The sequence below is a fragment of the Dreissena polymorpha genome, chromosome 5, assembly GCF_020536995.1.
Source record: "Dreissena polymorpha isolate Duluth1 chromosome 5, UMN_Dpol_1.0, whole genome shotgun sequence".
Classification (NCBI taxonomy): domain Eukaryota; kingdom Metazoa; phylum Mollusca; class Bivalvia; order Myida; family Dreissenidae; genus Dreissena; species Dreissena polymorpha.
This window is the reverse complement of record NC_068359.1, coordinates 42,541,146-42,558,749: the sequence shown is the minus strand read 5'-3', so window position 1 is coordinate 42,558,749 and position 17,604 is coordinate 42,541,146. Positions and strand designations below refer to the sequence as shown.

At 36.6% G+C, this 17,604-nt stretch overlaps 1 protein-coding gene across 1 annotated transcript; it reads left to right on the top strand.

Moving 5' to 3' along the window:
* The first annotated feature begins 2,161 nt into the window (after window positions 1-2,161).
* LOC127880635 (uncharacterized) lies at window positions 2,162-16,374 on the top strand. The gene is made up of 13 exons (XM_052427958.1): window positions 2,162-2,244; window positions 4,318-4,437; window positions 6,254-6,386; window positions 7,594-7,825; window positions 8,400-8,609; window positions 8,846-8,932; window positions 9,406-9,465; window positions 9,758-9,780; window positions 11,246-11,333; window positions 11,766-11,843; window positions 12,275-12,397; window positions 12,821-13,033; window positions 13,662-16,374. Exons 3-13 carry the CDS (start codon window positions 6,310-6,312, stop codon window positions 13,740-13,742), a joined length of 1,272 nt encoding a protein of 423 aa, XP_052283918.1. The 5' UTR covers window positions 2,162-2,244; window positions 4,318-4,437; window positions 6,254-6,309; the 3' UTR covers window positions 13,743-16,374.
* Window positions 16,375-17,604: the final 1,230 nt, after the last annotated feature.

The following is a 17,604-nucleotide window of genomic DNA, read 5'->3' as shown; positions in this document are numbered from 1 at the left end:
GTACGCACTTACTTAACAATACAATATTTCAAGAGCATGGGCTGTTTTACTAAAAAATGTTTGCTCCGACATTATTTCAAAAGAAAGTTCATAATAAATTATTTATTTAACATGGATGCAAAAAGTGATTTTCCAAAACTTACACGTAACTGTATGATATTGACTCAATATAACATGTTTGTACACGAGCACATTGATAATTTGCAATCACGCGAATTAAATTGTGCTATTGGTAATTTATATTTAAGTTAAGGCCAATTTTGTGCATGTCGTTATGTGCATGATATTAATAAAATGAGTTTAATATTTGACAATATATATCAATAGGATTTTTCCTATGATTTTTCTCAAATGTTTGTACTTATTTTACTTTATGATTCACCTACCAAAAATTTGGAAAATCATATACAGGATGCAGGATCACGTGACTTTGTTGGCGCGATATATATCTAAGCTGAACACGCAGTCATTCAAATTGATACCAAATGCAATGTTAAGGTTTTGTCTTGAAACAATAGTAATGTGTGTTTTTAAATGTTTCTTTAATGGTAACTTCGCGTAAAACTCCAGGAAAGCGTTTCATTATCCGGTTATTATTATGTTGTAGATCTACACTGAATTTAACCCCTAAATATAATCAATAGTTTATATATTGCTATTTTTTTTGCCCCCCTTCGAAGAAGAGGTGGTATATTGTTTTGCTCATGTCGGTTCGTCCGTCCGTCCGTATGTATGTCCGTACAACAGATGGTTTCCGGATGATAACTCAAGAACGCTTAGGCCTAGGATCATGAAACTTCATAGGTACATTGATCATGACTCGCAGATGACCCCTATTGATTTTCAGGTCACTAGGTCAAAGGTCAAGGTGACGGTGACCCGAAATAGTAAAATGGTTTCCGGATGATAACTCAAGAACGCTTATGCCTAGGATCATGAAACTTCATAGGTACATTGATCATGACTGGCAGATGACCCCTATTGATTTTCAGGTCACTAGGTCAAAGGTCAAGGTCAAGGTGACCCGAAATAGTAAAATGGTTTCCGGATGATAACTCAAGAACGCTTATGCCTATGATCATGAAACTTGATAGGTAGATTGATCATGACTCGTAGATGACCCCTATTGATTTTCAGGTCACTAGGTCAAAGATCAAGGTCACGGAGACCCGAAATAGTAAAATGGTTTCCGGATGATAACTCAAGATAAGGTCACAGCGACAACAAACATATTCTCACAATTGCTGTCACTACAACGGAGAGAGGGGGCATGCATGTTTTACAAACAGCCCTTGTTTAGTATTTCTTTTGATCAATTTAAGTACTATTCTGATACGACTGTTGTGTATTGAATTTTGCTATTTCAAATCTGTCTTCTTTTGAAGACTTTATATAACCAGGTCAGTGGCCAAAACATAAAACCATTCAAAAGGTCATAGCAGGGTTTTCTTAACATGGTTATTAACATAATCCATGTGCCTGTGATGCGGTACGCAAACAGGGTTATATGTTCATGGAGCCATTCTATAAAAATTACTTTTTATCAACTCAATGGTTGATGTCCGTAATAGAGCGTCTTCTTATGTTTGATCTTACCGTGGTCGGTCAAGTTTTACATTATCAAAAAAGATTAATCATTCCAGCGCACACATTTAATAGAAGCACAGACACCCGAAGTAGCAAATATAAACTTGACAGCAGCAGAAGCACGCAACGAGATTATAAAACCCACAAAAGTCACGTGGCTTGCGTTATTTTACTCAAGTATTGCTGCTGTGAAAGGCCTCTGCAGGACTGCATCGGTTCTACTCCCAAGAAACTTACCCGAGAGCGTTTCAACTAAGCCGTAGGCTTTCTATGCAATACAGCTGAAATCAATTGGTTTAAATTAAACTAAAACAATGTCCGAAAGCAGAGAGAAAGTTATAGCCATATGTGTAAAAGTATCAACGACGTATACTTTAAGACATTGTCACTGTCTTTTGTTTTCACTGTGAATGAAAAGAATTGCATGCCACATTTCATAGAGTATACAATAAACGCCACAACGATTCCAAAGCACAAAGCCGAAAACACCAATATGTGACGTCATCATTAAAAACTCGGTAAAACTGCGTTGCAAACATAAGCATTTGACACTGTTAAAGACAGGAGTATTACCAGAGGCCTGTTGGTCCACGGTCGCCCAAATCATTTTGGCCAATCAGAACACTGATCTTGAATCAGGGGAGAGGATAGGCTATAGTAAGTGGTGGTGATCTCCCTTTCTGTTTTGAACTTGTTTAACAAGGGTTTTTAGAGAGTCCAGAGAATTTTATTCTCGTCAGTATTTTATACTGACCAAAGCTTACATACTATAAAACAGCTGTTGTTGACCAGAGACTACGTTGCAGTTTAAGAGAACCGCGTTGCGTGACATTTAATCGTTTGAAAGTGCTCGTTTAGAATTTGTAATTTGATTTCGCGACGTTACCTATTTAAAAACTGAACGTTGTTAAACTTGTTTGGAAAATCCAGGTTCGGATTGTATTTGAATTCGGGCGTTTGTTTGTTGTCGTGTTGTATTTTGAGTTTTTAAACTTCCCCAGGGTTCGTGGAACGATGTCCTTTGTTATTCTCATACCGACAATAAATAAATTTTGATTTGATTTGATTCGGGAAGCCTTTTGTTTATTCTGGAATCCGGAGAACTGCCCCCTTATTTTAAAGGTGGCGGAGAGGTGCCCCCCCCCCCAGCAAATCGGTAGGGGCGGAGAACTGCCCCCCCCTGTCAGAATTTAGTAGGCGGATATCTGCCCCCCCCCCCCCCCCCCCCATCAAATCTGTAGGGGCGGAGAACTGCCCCCCCCCCCCCCCCCCCGGTGTCATATTAGTTATTAGTTACGTAGTGAAAACAATACTTACGGGTAATTTTACGTTATTGCCGTACACATTTTATCCGGTAAAAAATTAATTTAAGTACAAGTATATTGCCATTTATCGAACTGAATAACACAAATTGTCTAGAGGCATGTGATAATACTGTTTAAGGCCCTTGGTACGCATCTTCACCACTCACTATACATGAATGCCATGTAAAAGTCGTGTTTTAATAAGAGCGCGAAACATAGTCGAGATCCACACAGGAAACGCGTGCATGTTAATACTGGCCATGTGTCGCAACTATATATAGACGTGCAACTCAGTACTTATGGAGGAAAAGTTACATCGGAATTAATTTACATTATAAAGATAGTATTGACCCATGGAAAAAAAAACGTAACTAAACGTATAAAAAAGTAAATTAATAGGCAAAGCAAAGGCAATAATTTAGCTGACTTGAAGAAAAAAGTAAAGTGAAGTCGAATTAATAATCAATTTATTTATGTTGTTTAGTTAATTCATGTGAAATACAAAATAACATACATAAATACACACATTACATGCATACATACATTCACAGTTACAATCATACATACATACATTCAGACATACATTAAAAAATATATACATGCTTACATAAACGTTCAAAACATACATTCATACATACATACAATCTGCAACAGTTAGCATTTTGAGCAGATCATGTTGACATGCCAAACAAACAAAATCGGTAACAGTTGCTTTAATTAGCAGCTAATTAGGCAGGCAGAGAACTTGTTACCGTTAACGATAAGCACCGCGATCTTTTAATTGGTAGACCGGACCGACCTTAATTGTTAAGAACTTGTTAGCTTTGAATAAAGCGGCATACGGGTTTATTATATTGAACCGTCCAAATCCGTAATTGGCGAAAACAAACAAATAAATTATTGTTTTCAGCTTGCATACGGATGGATTAAATTGCATGCTAATTGTTTGTTTTGATTACGGGGAAAATATCAAATAATTCAGCCGCGAAAACTTTTTATTAGCAAAAAGTGATTTGTTTTTCTTTGTTAACATAGACGAAAATCACGTGATTATCAAGATGGCGACGTCCATGCCGAGGCAGGTATTTTTTTGCCGTTTTATAACTTTAATACTTGTACAACTTTATATTACTTTTGAAATTTCACTCAATTTCCAGACATAATAGCAAGAAAGTTACTGGCGTTATTGTCATTATAATACTCGTTTTATATATAGCCGCGAAATTTCTTTAATTAGGGGGCACTTCTCCGGGTCATCAATTCTGACAGGGGGGCAGTTCTCCGCCCCTTATTAATCAGCAGGGGGGCAGTTCTCCGCCCTATAAAAAAAGAGTGAGGGGGCAGTTCTCCGCCCAGAGAAAAATCTTTGTGGGGGGGGGCAGTTCTCCGGGGGGCACTTCTCCTAGAGCCGTTTATTCTGTTTCAGGTGAAGAACATGTCTGGTGCAGCAGCGATGTTCGTGTTCTTATTGCCGGGGATTCCAATGTCCATCGTTTGAAGTCTGCATGTCCTCCAAATGCAAGGATTGACTTTCTGCCCGTATCTGGTGAATAATTTTTAACTGTTTATAGTTGAGTGTGAGACCCAACATGTTTCTGTGGCATGCTGCTTTATATTACCCCTTTTACTGTCTTAAATAGTCTATATAAATTGCCGCCATAATCTTTTGATGATTTTTGCGTTGGCATAATTATTTTAGCTACTGTCTTATACTGCAGTGGGGACGATTGAACTTTACCGGTACGCAACACTTAACATCAAACAGCGTACTCTAACCCTTAACACCTAACACATAACAACTTACGCAACACCTTATTATCCTTTTATCCTATATATTTCTTTAGTATCGGGGGCTACCGCCCCCAAACCCCCGCTTTGTCGATGGTTGTAAACAACTTCGTACCGGTAAAGTTCAATCTAGCCCTGCAGTGTTTGTTGCTGCCTTTGGAAAAAAGGTTGCTAATTTTAATATTTATTTGAAGCTTTGTGTACCAAATAATTGTTTTTATGCCCCCGGTAGGGTGGCATATAGCAGTTGAACTGTCAGTCTGTCCGTCCGTCCGAACACTTTAATGGTCATAACTTTTTCAATATTTAACATAGCACCGTTATATTTGGCATGCATGTGCATCTCATTGAGCTGCACATTTTGAGTGGTGAAAGGTGAAGGTCAAGGTCATCCTTCAAGGTCAAAGGTCTAATATATGGCATATGTCCATCCGTCCGAAAACTAACATTGGTCATAACTTTTTCACTATTGACGATAGCAATTTGATATTTGGCATGTATGTGTATCTCCTGAGGCTGAACATTTTGAGTGGTGAAAGGTGAAGGTCAAATGTCTAATATATGGCGTCTGTCCGTCCATCCGAAAACTTTAACATTGGCCATAACTTGTTCACTATTGATGATAGCAACTTGATATTTGGCATGCATGGGTATCTCCTGGAGCTGAACATTTTGAGTGATGAAAGGTGAAGGTCAAGGTCATTCTTCAAGGTCAAATGTCAAATATTCCGTCCGTCCGAAAACTTTAACATTGGCCATAACTTTTTAAATATTGAAGATAGCAACTTGATTTTTTTTTATGCATGTGTATCTCTTGGAGCTGAATATTTTGAGTGGTAAAAGGTGAAAATCAAGGTCATTCTTCAAGGTCAAATGTCAAATATTCCGTCCGTCTGAAAATTTTAACATTGGCCATAACTTTTTAAATATTGAAGATAGCAACTTGATATTTGGCATGCATGTATATCTCATGGAGCTGCACATTTTGAGTGATGAAAGGTCAAGGTCATCCTTCAAGGTCAAAGGTCAAAATTTGCAATATTGAAGATAGCAACTAGATATTTGGCATGCATGTGTATCTCATGGAGCTGCACATTTTTGAGTGGTGAAAGGTCAAGGTCATCCTTCAAGGTCAAAGTTTGAATACATGTACATGGCTTCAAAGCGGTGCAATAGGGGGCATTGTGTTTCCAACAAACGCATCTCTTGTTTTTAAAGAAATGCTTAAAACTCCACTGAATATTGCTTCAATACCCAAAAAGATATTTTACCCTAACAGTTTCATGGTATTTACATGTACACGTCATGTATATTATTACACTGATAAAACATGTATTATGGAATCAAGCAAAATACCCTTTCTGCTGTAACCAAAATGGGGAAAAAGATTGCAAATCCAGAAATTTGACGCAACATAGAACAAGTGAGATAAATATTAACAAAGATAAGCTTGCTTGTCTCGAACATAGCAATGATGACTATTTTTCATAATATTCAATAACAAATGACAACTCAAGAAAAATTATTGCAAATGAAAACCAATTCCAAATGGAAGATCTTATTTTACAATGCAGGTGCAAAGTATGTGTCTGACCGGAAGGGCTTTAGAAAGCTGCTGCATCAAGAGCTGATGTCAGGTTGTTACGACATATTGTACCTGCATCTTGGCTCTAACGATGTTTGCTGCAAGGATAGCAATTTCTACCGGTATGTTGAACAGTAATTTTTCAGTTTTAGTTTTTATTTAACCTTTTTACCTTAGCTTTATTGCAGGGAACGCACTATGCTTATTGAGACACTCGAGTCTGTTCCTGGGAAGAACCAGAACTTGGTGTTTATGGAGAAGATAATGAGAACCTCCTAACTCCCTATCACTAGGCGGACACCACATCCACTACACCATTATGCTTTTACATTGGCCTGTATTATTGAATGTCCACACCAACCCCCTAACTAGAAACCCTGGATCCGCCACTGAACAGCTTAGCAGCATGAATAAAAATGAGCTTGATCAACTTAGTATCACTTTCTTATTAGATTTTTTTGGATTGGCATTTTAATGAAATAAAATAAGTTAGTTTCTCAAATATTTTTGTAGTTGTTTGTAACTTTTTATGCCCCCGGTAGGGTTGCACATAGAAGTTGAACTGTCCGTCAGTCAGTATGTGTGTCAGTCTGTCCGTCCGTCGGGAAAAAAAACTTCAACGTTGGCCATAACTTTTGCATTATTAAAGATAGAAACTTGATATTTGGCATGCGTGTGTACCTCATGGAGCTGAACATTTTTAATTGGTGAAAGGTCATCCTTCAAGGTCAAATGTCAAATATATGGCGTCTGTCCGTCTGAAAACTTTAACATTGGCCATAACTTTTTCAATATTGAAGATAGCAACTTGATATTTGGTGTGCACGTGTATCTCATGAAGCTGCACATTTTGAGTGGTGGAGGTTCAAGGTCATCCTTCAAGGTCAAAGGTAAAAAAATAAATACAAAGCGGCGCAATATGGGGCATTGTGTTTCTGACGAACACATCTCTATTTAATAATTGTTTGTGATGGGAAGATAATACAATGAGCAACTAATACCATTACCTTATTATCCCTTGCCATAGGAGGATGGATATTGTTTTGGGGTTGTCTGTCCGTCTGTCTTTCCATCTGTCCGTCCAGCACTTTTGTGTCCAGAGCCATATCTTGGAAGTGCTTTGGCGGATTTCATTGAAACTTGGTATGAGTATATATATGGATAAGAGGATGCTGCAGGCCAAATGGCATCGTACACCATCTGTTAATAGCAGAGTTATGGCCCTTTGTTTCTTAAAAAATGCTTCTTTAGTGTCAAATATAACACTTTTTTGTCCAGAAGCATATTGGCAGGGTATATCAATTCAATGAATTTGCTTGTTATTTTTAGTTGTGTGACTGAGATCCTTGATGTTGTATTCAGTGTGTGCACTGAAATACACGTGGTGCTTTGCGTGATTCTTCCACGTGATTTTGATGTGAGAATGTTTCCCCGATGGCCACTCTCAGGGGCACAGTTGAGGAACTACTGCCAGTGGATAAGGAGCGCAAACAGCATGCTGTGGGAACTGAGTCACCATGTGCCTTCTGTGAGATACATGGACTATGCAGCAACTAAACAGGTATAGGGAAAGATCTAGAGTGAAATAGGAAGTTTCTCAGCAACTGTTGCATGGAATTTCATCATCATGAAACTTAAAATAAATATATGCATCATTATACTGCGGTGGACCAATCCCAAATTCTGTTCAGACATCCTTCTTTGCTCAAGAGATATGCCTCCTTAATTGGTGAAAATTGACTCATTGAGCAGTTTTGTTGCAATTACTGGTTTCTTAATAACTTTTACATGAAATATCATGAATTTTAAAATAGATGTATTACTTTGTGGTGGTACACTTGCACGTTTTGTTGGTTTCAGCTCTAGAAGTAAAGCCCCATAATTAAAGATATCTGTCTGTGCTGTAATATGGAAGTTAATGAAATGTATTATCATTTTTTTAGAAGTTCTTGTATAAGTTTTGTCAGGATGATCATTTTGGTCAGTTCAGAGTTGTACACTCTAATTGATTGAAACTAAAATATTTTTTCATTCGTTGAGGGAAACCAGTTCATTTAATTTGCTGCTTTAATATCTTAGTTATGTTTAAAACAAATTAGTACGGTAACTATCAATAATCAAAATTTAATTTTAAGAAGTCCCTGTACTTGTCCCATGATGGACTACATCTGAGTGCTGAAGGGGCTAGGAGGTGTTTAGCATCCATACATGACGACCTGCCAAACCAGCTGTGTGTGGAGGCTGCTGTTCAAGATCCTACAGAATGGCCAGCTCTCTCAGCCACGGAAGTACCGGTTCAGGAGCATGACAGCACCATAGCACTCTTTTCGGATATTGTGCAGACTGTGAGTTTAGTGCTACAACAAAGTGGACTGCATTTATGAGCCATAAGCAAATGTGATTTATGCACAAAACTGCAATTCTGCGTCAGGCTAAAACCTTAACATTGACTCTAAAATCAAAGCGCTTCCACCTACAAATATTCATAACAATTTGATTTTGCTGTAATGTTTATATTTTTGATTAAAATAAGCCGTTTAAAAAAAGTATAATACCTGTATTATGGTTAAATAAATTGTAGGGAGCTCAACCAGAGATTCAAGACAAGGTGGATGCAAGTGAAGTACCAGTTCCCAGGGACATTAAGCCTCAGACACATAAAATAACGGTAACTTTTCTATGCATTTAATCGTACAGATATTTCATCATTCTTAATGAACATTTATAAAGTGATTGCAATCCAGTATTGATTGCTCATATGGCTTGTTACAGCCTATAAATTAATGTTATGTCTAGAGCCGTAAAGCTGGGCACCCTGTCATGTCTCTTTTTTAGCCTCGCCTTTTTGCCCCTGATCAGCACCATAATGCCCTTCATTATTGGTAGCTGTAAGGCAATAGTTAGACTGCAGGTCCTATACTTTTAAAGCAATGCCTTTAATCATCAAAGAGCATTGTTTGTCATTAAGTGGTAAACATGAAAAGTTCAACAGATGTCTTTGTGTGAAAGCCAGACCATAGAGTTGATGTCATAACCATTCAGTTATATCAGAACATAACATTCTGTAATTGTATAAAATATAAACTAGTTAGTTTATATAATTTTGTTTTCCATATTTTCACACACACAATTCATTCTCAGGTTGTCACAGCCAGAGCTAAGAGGTCTGCAACCAGAAATGTCAAAAGATATGGAAAGAAGGTAAAAAATACTGTTAATTTCAGATAACCCTCACTGTTTCATTGTGGAAATGTCCTACTAATTCTTAAAACAAGTTTTTTTTTGTTGAAAAAAAAACCACAACCAAACCTATTTTGAAAGTAAAATATAAGTAAAAGACCATATTAGTGTTATTATTTTGAGGACATCTTTCCTTTCTGTTGTCTTCTGCATATTATTATATAATTGTTGTTATTTTTCAAAATAGTCAACTTTGGTGGATGAGGTTTTGCACTTATGCCATGCCTGTACATGCATGTGTAAATTGTTTCAGTTGGCAAAGAAATGCCACACAAGGTATATAAAGCTTGATTGGTGCATTTGTTATTGTTGAAATTTTTGTTTGCATGTACATGCATGTGTTAATTGTTTCAGTTAACAAAGAAATGCCACAATGTTTAATGTGCTTCATCCTATAACTTTGAAACTTTATATGTAGCTGCACCTTGATGAGTTATACATGCCACACCCTTTTTTGTGTCACTAGGTCAAAGGTCAAGATCACTGTGAACTCTTAAAAAAAAGAAACTGCACCTGCAGCCGAGCGTTGGCACCTGCTATGCGGTGCTCTTGTTTTTATTCATCATCATGTTACTGGTAGTGAAATATGTGTGAAATAAATAGCCATAAAATACCGATAGGGAAAGCACAGTAAATAAATGCAGATTTATACATGTTATCAAGGAATAGGAAGCTTGTTTGGTGCATTTTGTTTTGTTGTTTTTGCTTTCGTTGAAAAAAATCTATTTGTTAACATTTACATGTATTATATCCTTGAAGTCATTAATTTCTGGCACATCTTTTTATGCCGCCGAAGGAGGGCATATAGTCTGTCTGTCACACTTTACGTTTAGGTTTCGAAAAATGCTCATAACTTCTATGTCGCTTCAGATAGCAACTTCATATTTGGCATGCATGTGTATATTGACAAAGCCTTTCCATGCGCACACAAATTTTGACCCCTGTGACCTTGACCTTGAACTTAGGGTCTGCGTTTAGGTTTCGAAATCTGTGTTTAAGTTTCGAAAAAAGCTCATAACTTCTATCAAGCGTTTATAGGGGGCATAAGTCATCCTATGGTGACAGCTGTTGTTTACCTATATATACATAAATGTAATGCATTCTTAAGTAGTTTCATAAAAATCACCTTTCTTAATGGAATTACATACAACATAAACATATGCCAACATAAGGCACTCATTGTTGCTTTATTTTTAGACACCCCAACAATATTTATTAGCGAGGCTGTTTTCGGAGAAAACCCGAGGTATTGTCATAGCCTGCTCGTCGTCCACCGGCGTCGTGCTAAAACCTTATCATTGGCTCTAAAATCAAAGTGCTTCCACCTTCAACTTTGAAACTTCATATGTATATGCACCTTGATGAGTTCTACACACCACACCCATTTTGGGTCACTAGGTCAAAGATCAAGATCACTCTGACAAGCTTTTGCAGCCGAGCATGGCACCCGTTATGCGGTGCTCTTGTTTTATATTAAAACTTGCTGCATGAATGCTATTACTGCAGTAACTCTCTTGTTAGTTTTATGTCAAATAGGTTTAATCGTTTTGTTAGTTTTATATTGACGGTCATTGGAATTAGTGGTCGTCCAATATTGTCCGGGACAACAAAAATATAGTTCAGACATAGTTTCCCTTTTTTACTGGATGGCAATTTTTAGCCTGAATGAATATTAATTTTACATGATTATGCATTCACAGACACTGCATTAATGATCCTGTTTTTTCGTCATGCATTAAAGGTCGTGCTGCAGTGAATTTGTTTACCTTGACATTACTGAAGATGTGGCTGTTTTCCTGCCTGCATACAAGTTGAATGGCTTATGCTTGGTACTAATTTTATGACGATATGCTCCATACTTTTTAACACTTTCCATCTTGACAATTTACATAAATATTTCTTTCATAGGTATTTTCATTACTTTGATTTTAATATAAATCAGCAGAATGTGTGTTTGATTCATCTGTGTCCTATTTGTATGTATCATAATATAGTAATTGGTTCAAGCATGAAAGACAATGATTGCCCTGTTTATATGACACTATATTTGTAGCATGCCAATTGATCTGATAGCATGCTGCATGGCACAATGCTATAAACAAATTTTATGTTTTCATTAAAAAGAATGAATTTAATGAAAGGGATGTATTCACATTATTTCAAATCATCTTCAAAGGTATACGCTTTTCAAATTATATAACCGGTAGTAATTTGTAGCATTTGTACTGGTAATATGGACTGATAGCATAATAACTTTTCAGAAACGCAAGAAGATGGAAGTCAAGACTGGTAAGGTTAAAAGGGAGAAACCTACCATGACGAAAAAGAAGAACAAACAGGTAAATCAATGACAGAAAGTATTCTTTCTTGTCAGATAAACAAAACTTGTTCAAGAAGATCCTTTAAAACACACATTCATCCTTTCATGTATGGTCATTTAGATGTTCTACAAATACAGTAAAACCAAGCTTTAAAGACGACACAAAGAACCTTATAAAATTAGTCTAAATAGCTGGTATTCTTACAATTCAGGTATAATTGATTATCACCAATAACCTGTTAAGCGGGGTTTTGGTGTATGTAAGTCTTCCATGTGCAAGCTTTTCAGGACCAGTCCTGGGCCTGTATTGAATTCATTATAATGTAAAGATGTTCTAAAGTATGAACCAATTGTGGTACATGTTTTTGTTTTGTTTCAATTTCCATGAGTTGTTCACAAATATTACTTAGATGCGATTTTAGAATCCTCAGGCTGAGTGGTATTTTTTAGGTCCCTTGCTACAATTGCCCAAACTGCAGGGTGTGCTGTTCATCTGAAGATGCCCTGCTCGACCATTTTATAACGAAGCATTCATCATGGAAAGTTGATAGGCCTGACACACTTTTCAATCAGGTTTTTAAATGGAACACATATTGTTGTATAGCTTTATGTTATGTAAATATACTCTTAAGATTTTGAATGAAAAAATATAATACTTTTTCTCCCCTAACAGTTTAACCTGAGGGGACTTATGGTTTGCGCTCTGTGTGTCCGTCATTCTGTGAGTCTGTCACTCTTTCTGGATCATGCGATAACTTTAAAAGTTCTTCATATTTTTTCTTGAAACATGGATATATGGCAATATGGACATTATGTACGTCATTTCATTTTGTTCCTCATCAAAATTTCTGGTTGATATGGCAACAAATATATATAATGAAAAAAAAATCCAAAAAAATCTGATAATGGTGGAACCTGTAGGGGACATACATTGCTTGGCAATAGTCTTGTTTGTCTAGTAAGTATTGTATTAAAGGAAGGGTTATTCTATTATAGGAAGATGAAATCAACGTGCCATCCAACATCCATTGCCACCGAGACACTGAAGAGATGCCCCAACAAGATGACAACGCCGCAAATGAAGATAAAGTCAATGTGCCATCCCACTTCTTTTTCCAACGAGACACTGACGAGACGCCCCAACAAGATGTAGACACTTCACAGCTTCTTCTTATTCTTTCAAATGACGTTGAACTTAACCCTGGACCGGTGAGATATTCCTGCCTTATAATAAACAATATTAGTGGGCAAGTTCCTTAATCAGAGGAATTTTAACCTTGTTAATGTTCTATAAATAAATATATATATATATATATATATATATATATATATATTATATATGTGTGGTTAGGGTAATTTGAGGAAGGTGCTAGTTTGAAATTATTATCTTATATATTGACCATTTTCTATTTGTATGCCCCAAGATCAAATGATCGGAATATATTGTTTTTGGCCTGTCTGGTTGGTTATAAGAGAAATATAAGTACTTTATTAAATTCGAAGGTTTGTAGGCACTTAAACTTATTTAAATCATATACTCACATGTGGGAAGATTTAATTCATACAAATATTGATAACAATGATGATGAAGAACAGCAGTTATTTGATGACAATATTGATGATGAAATGCCTGTTTCGGTTACATTAAGTACTGCTGCATACAATAACTTCAATGAGGAATCTGGACTTTGGAATTTTAAGTGTAGAAGTAAACATTCTCCCAGACTTAAAGACAATAATGAGTTAAGGAAAAATATCATAAAACGTGATCAGTGGAATGATTCTAACCTTGTTCGATGTTCAGATGGCTGCCTAAAAGGACCTGTATTATTTCCAGATATTCCAGACAATACCGGTCCCTGTGGAAGCGGTTGGCTCAAGCGAGAAGATGACGATAATTACAGTGAAAATGGACTGACCATACACGAAAGACAAAGGACATTAAATATTTACACAAATTTTGCACCTGTAAAATGTGACATTCATATACGTGAATGCTATAATTCAATTAGTAAGCCATGCAGAATTCTTAGGGATGAAGGGGACTTAGATTGTTTACATGTATTAAGTAGGGATACAGCAGCAGGAGATGAAATAGGGTGGGAATTTGTATCTATGGTTATGAATTCTAGTTGCACTTTTTCCTCTTACTGCCAGTTTAAAAATGAGATGTATAAAACTCGCCACAATAAGGCTAGGTTTATGGATCAAACAGTTTTTTTTAATTTTTGGTTCAGTTGGGCTTCAAACATGAAAATAGATTATTCTAAAGTTGAAACTTCTGCTCGAGGAACATCAACATTATTTCTTTGGTTCTGTGCAGACCATGGACATTGCTATGGTTTCCACATGACTGGGGCAGAAGGAAGAAAAGATCCCGCATTATCACTCTATAGCTATTTAGAAACCCCTCCACAAGACGTGTTTTATGACTTTGCATGTAATTTACAAGAATATTGCCTAAACAGAGAAAGTGGATACTATAAAAATGAACTTTTTTTTCATGACATTTTCCATGGCTACTCCCACAAATGTTCTAGTGCTTTTACAGCTAGCAGACTTCAAGGCTTTGAATCTGTAAAATCTGAAATATGTGAACAATTCAACAGCTTTATACAGTGCATTAAAAGGTTGGCCCGTCAGATGTCACAGTCACACTTTTGCTTTAACCTACAATTCTTTTTAAATGAATGGAATAAGAAGAAAAAGTTATCATATGAAAAAAGATAAGAATTGCTTTAGCTGGGTTAGTTTAATGTGATACTTAAATGGTCTATAATTTTAAGTTCATCTGAACTTTGAATACTTACTTTTGCATCTTTTGATGCTTTTTTCTATTTAAAGACTGAGCGAGTAAACACATACTATGTATTATTATGCAATAATTGTTTTGTGTTTATATCTCAACTGAGCATAAAGTGCTCAGGGTGAGCTATTGTGAATGGTCTTGGTCCGTCATGGGTCAACATTTTTTACTTAAACAACATCTAACCTCTGTGCCAATCTTAATGAAACATGGCACGAGTTTTCTTTCATGAACCTCTTTCAAAGTTGTTAAATGAAATGCATTCCATGCATAAATCTGGTTGCAATGGCAACCAAAAGGAAAGCTTATATATTTGGCATAAAACATCGTCTGGTTGACCTCCTTTGTGAATTTCAAAATATGCTATACCCAACTCACAGGCAAATTTGTCCTTATTTGCTCATAGTGAACACTTCTTTTAAATGGCCAGGAAGAGAGTTCAAGTTTATAGACAAGAACAACAGTCAGATGAGCGATATAGTGTCATCATGGCACCTTTATAGCTGAATCATTTATGAAAAATTGTCAATTATATGTTCTGTGACTTGTATGATTTGCAGTATTCATTTCGCTGTCTTCATGCACCTTACAAAAGCCATTTTATTATCAGTGTTCCTGATTCTGTTGTAGCATTTATTCTTGAAATTCGTTATTTTTCATATTTTTCCTAATTGTTATGCTCCCGAAATACAATTTCGCCGGAGCATATAGTTTCCAGTTTGTCCTTCCTCACTAGTTTCCCATAGCACCTTCAATTCTTTACCGATCTCTTTCATATTAGGCATGTAGGTACCTTGCATGGACCTTAACCTTTTGATGAGGTCACTGGGGTCAAGGTCACCAAGGCTAATAATAGATTTTTCCGTCACACTTTTGTCACAGTTTCTCATAGCACATTCAATACTTTAACGATCTCTTTCATATTTGGCACGTAGGTACCTTGCATGACCTCTTCCTTTTGATGAGGTTTGAGGTCACTGGGGTCAATGTCACAGAGGCTAATAATATAATTTTTTAAGGTGGTTATTAACACATAGATTGACATAGCGCATCATCGGGGAGCATCCATCAGTTTCACTGATATTCTTGTTGTATGTTATATACGTGATCATAGATACTGTAAATTTTGTCTTATGCGACATGTTTATAATGTAGAAGATGAGTACCCTGTGTTTATGCAGTGCCCATTATATAACACAGATATGATTTGTTTATTCCGCTGTGTTTGAATGAAATGGAAACTTTGGTTTGTTCAATATGTTAATGGCCGATGAAAATGACAAGCACATATTTTTGATTGCAAAATGTGTGTATGTGCATGCTAATATATAACAACTACGTAATTATCATGCAAATTAGCTGTCATTTTAATTCTGCATGCTTGTATTGCATTGTTTATTTATATCTGATAAAAAATACTGATTCTTAGGTTACTTTATAAGTATGTTACTATTTTGCATGCTTACATGTTATAGGTAGTTAATTATAAAGTAATCCTTGTTTTGGTGGTATTATAATGTATAGCAGCATTTGTTCTACGAAATTGCATGCGTGTTGCATCATATGACTTTGTTTTCTTTAACTATTCAGGTTATTTTATATAATTATGAAATTAAACTATGTATTATGGCCCTGTGGCCTGACTGCAAATAAATATTCGTATTTGTATACAGTTTTTGTAATGTGATGTATGGTGGTATCATGTTGTTTCACTTTTTGATCAATATAACTATTATGCATACAATGTGTTATTATTCTTACCTCAAAGGAGCCATATCAATACAAATTACAACTTTCCTTCAAGTGAACAGGTTGACACGAGTGACTGGTGTATCGGGCATATCTAGGTTTTAAAAATGACAATGAGATTTACTATACGGTTAAACATTGTTATAACTGGTGACACGATTACAAGCGGTACATTTACCGGTAGTTTCATACAAATGTTACATAAATTCATGTGCCATATCAAGTACAAGCGGCACGTACATCGATAGTTCGCATACCCATGTTCAAGTAATATCTATTACAAGAGACAATTGTACCTTAGTTGGCATAGTCATGTTCAAGTGAACAATGTCGCATGCGTGATATCATTCAAGCGTCACGTGTATCGGTGGTTTATATACGCATATTCAAGAGATCCATGTCGCATGCGTGACATAACAAGCGCCACGTGTACCAGTAGTTTGTATACCCATGTTCAAGATACATAACGCACGTGTGATATCAATTACAAGCGGTACATGTACTAGTACTTTGATATAAATGACGAGCGTCACTTGTAACGGCGGTTGACATACGCATGCCCAAGAGATCCATGTCGCCTGAGTGATGTTCATGGCAAGCGTCACGTGTACCGTTAGTTGACATACGCATGCTCCAGAGATCCATGTCGCCTGCGTGATGTTCATGACAAGCGTCAAGTGTACCGATAGTTGACATACGCATGCACAAGAGATCCATGTCGCCTGCGTGATGTTCATGGCAAGCGTCACGTGTACCGTTAGTTGACATACGCATGCTCAAGAGATCCATGTCGCATGCGTGATATTAATGGCAAGCGTCACGTGTACCGTTAGTTGACATACGCATGCCCAAGAAATCCATGTCGCCTGCGTGATATTAATGACAAGCGCCACGTGTACCAGTAGTTTGTATACCCGTGTTCAAGATACATAACACACGTGTTATATCAATTACAAGCGGTACATATATAGCTTTGTTCAAGAGATCGGTGTCGCCTGTGTGATAGAAATGTCAAGCGCCACGTGTACCTTTAGTTGGCGTACCTTTGTTCAAAAAAATCCATATCACATACGCGATATATCAAGCGTCACGTGTACCGGTAGTTGGTGTTACCTTGTTCAAGAGATCCATGTCGCCTGTGTGATAGTAATATCAAGCGTCACGTATATCTTTAGTTGGCGTACCCTTGTTCAAGACATCCATGTCACATACGTGATATTAATAT

Bases quoted from the DNA above. Each gene is read 5' to 3' on its own strand.
- LOC127880635 (XM_052427958.1), top strand. From the start codon at position 6,310: ATGTCAGGTTGTTACGACATATTGTACCTGCATCTTGGCTCTAACGAT. The intron at 8,933-9,405 runs GTAACTTTTCTA...ATTCATTCTCAG, and splicing joins CTCAGACACATAAAATAACG to GTTGTCACAGCCAGAGCTAA. The intron at 9,466-9,757 runs GTAAAAAATACT...AAATTGTTTCAG, and splicing joins TCAAAAGATATGGAAAGAAG to TTGGCAAAGAAATGCCACAC.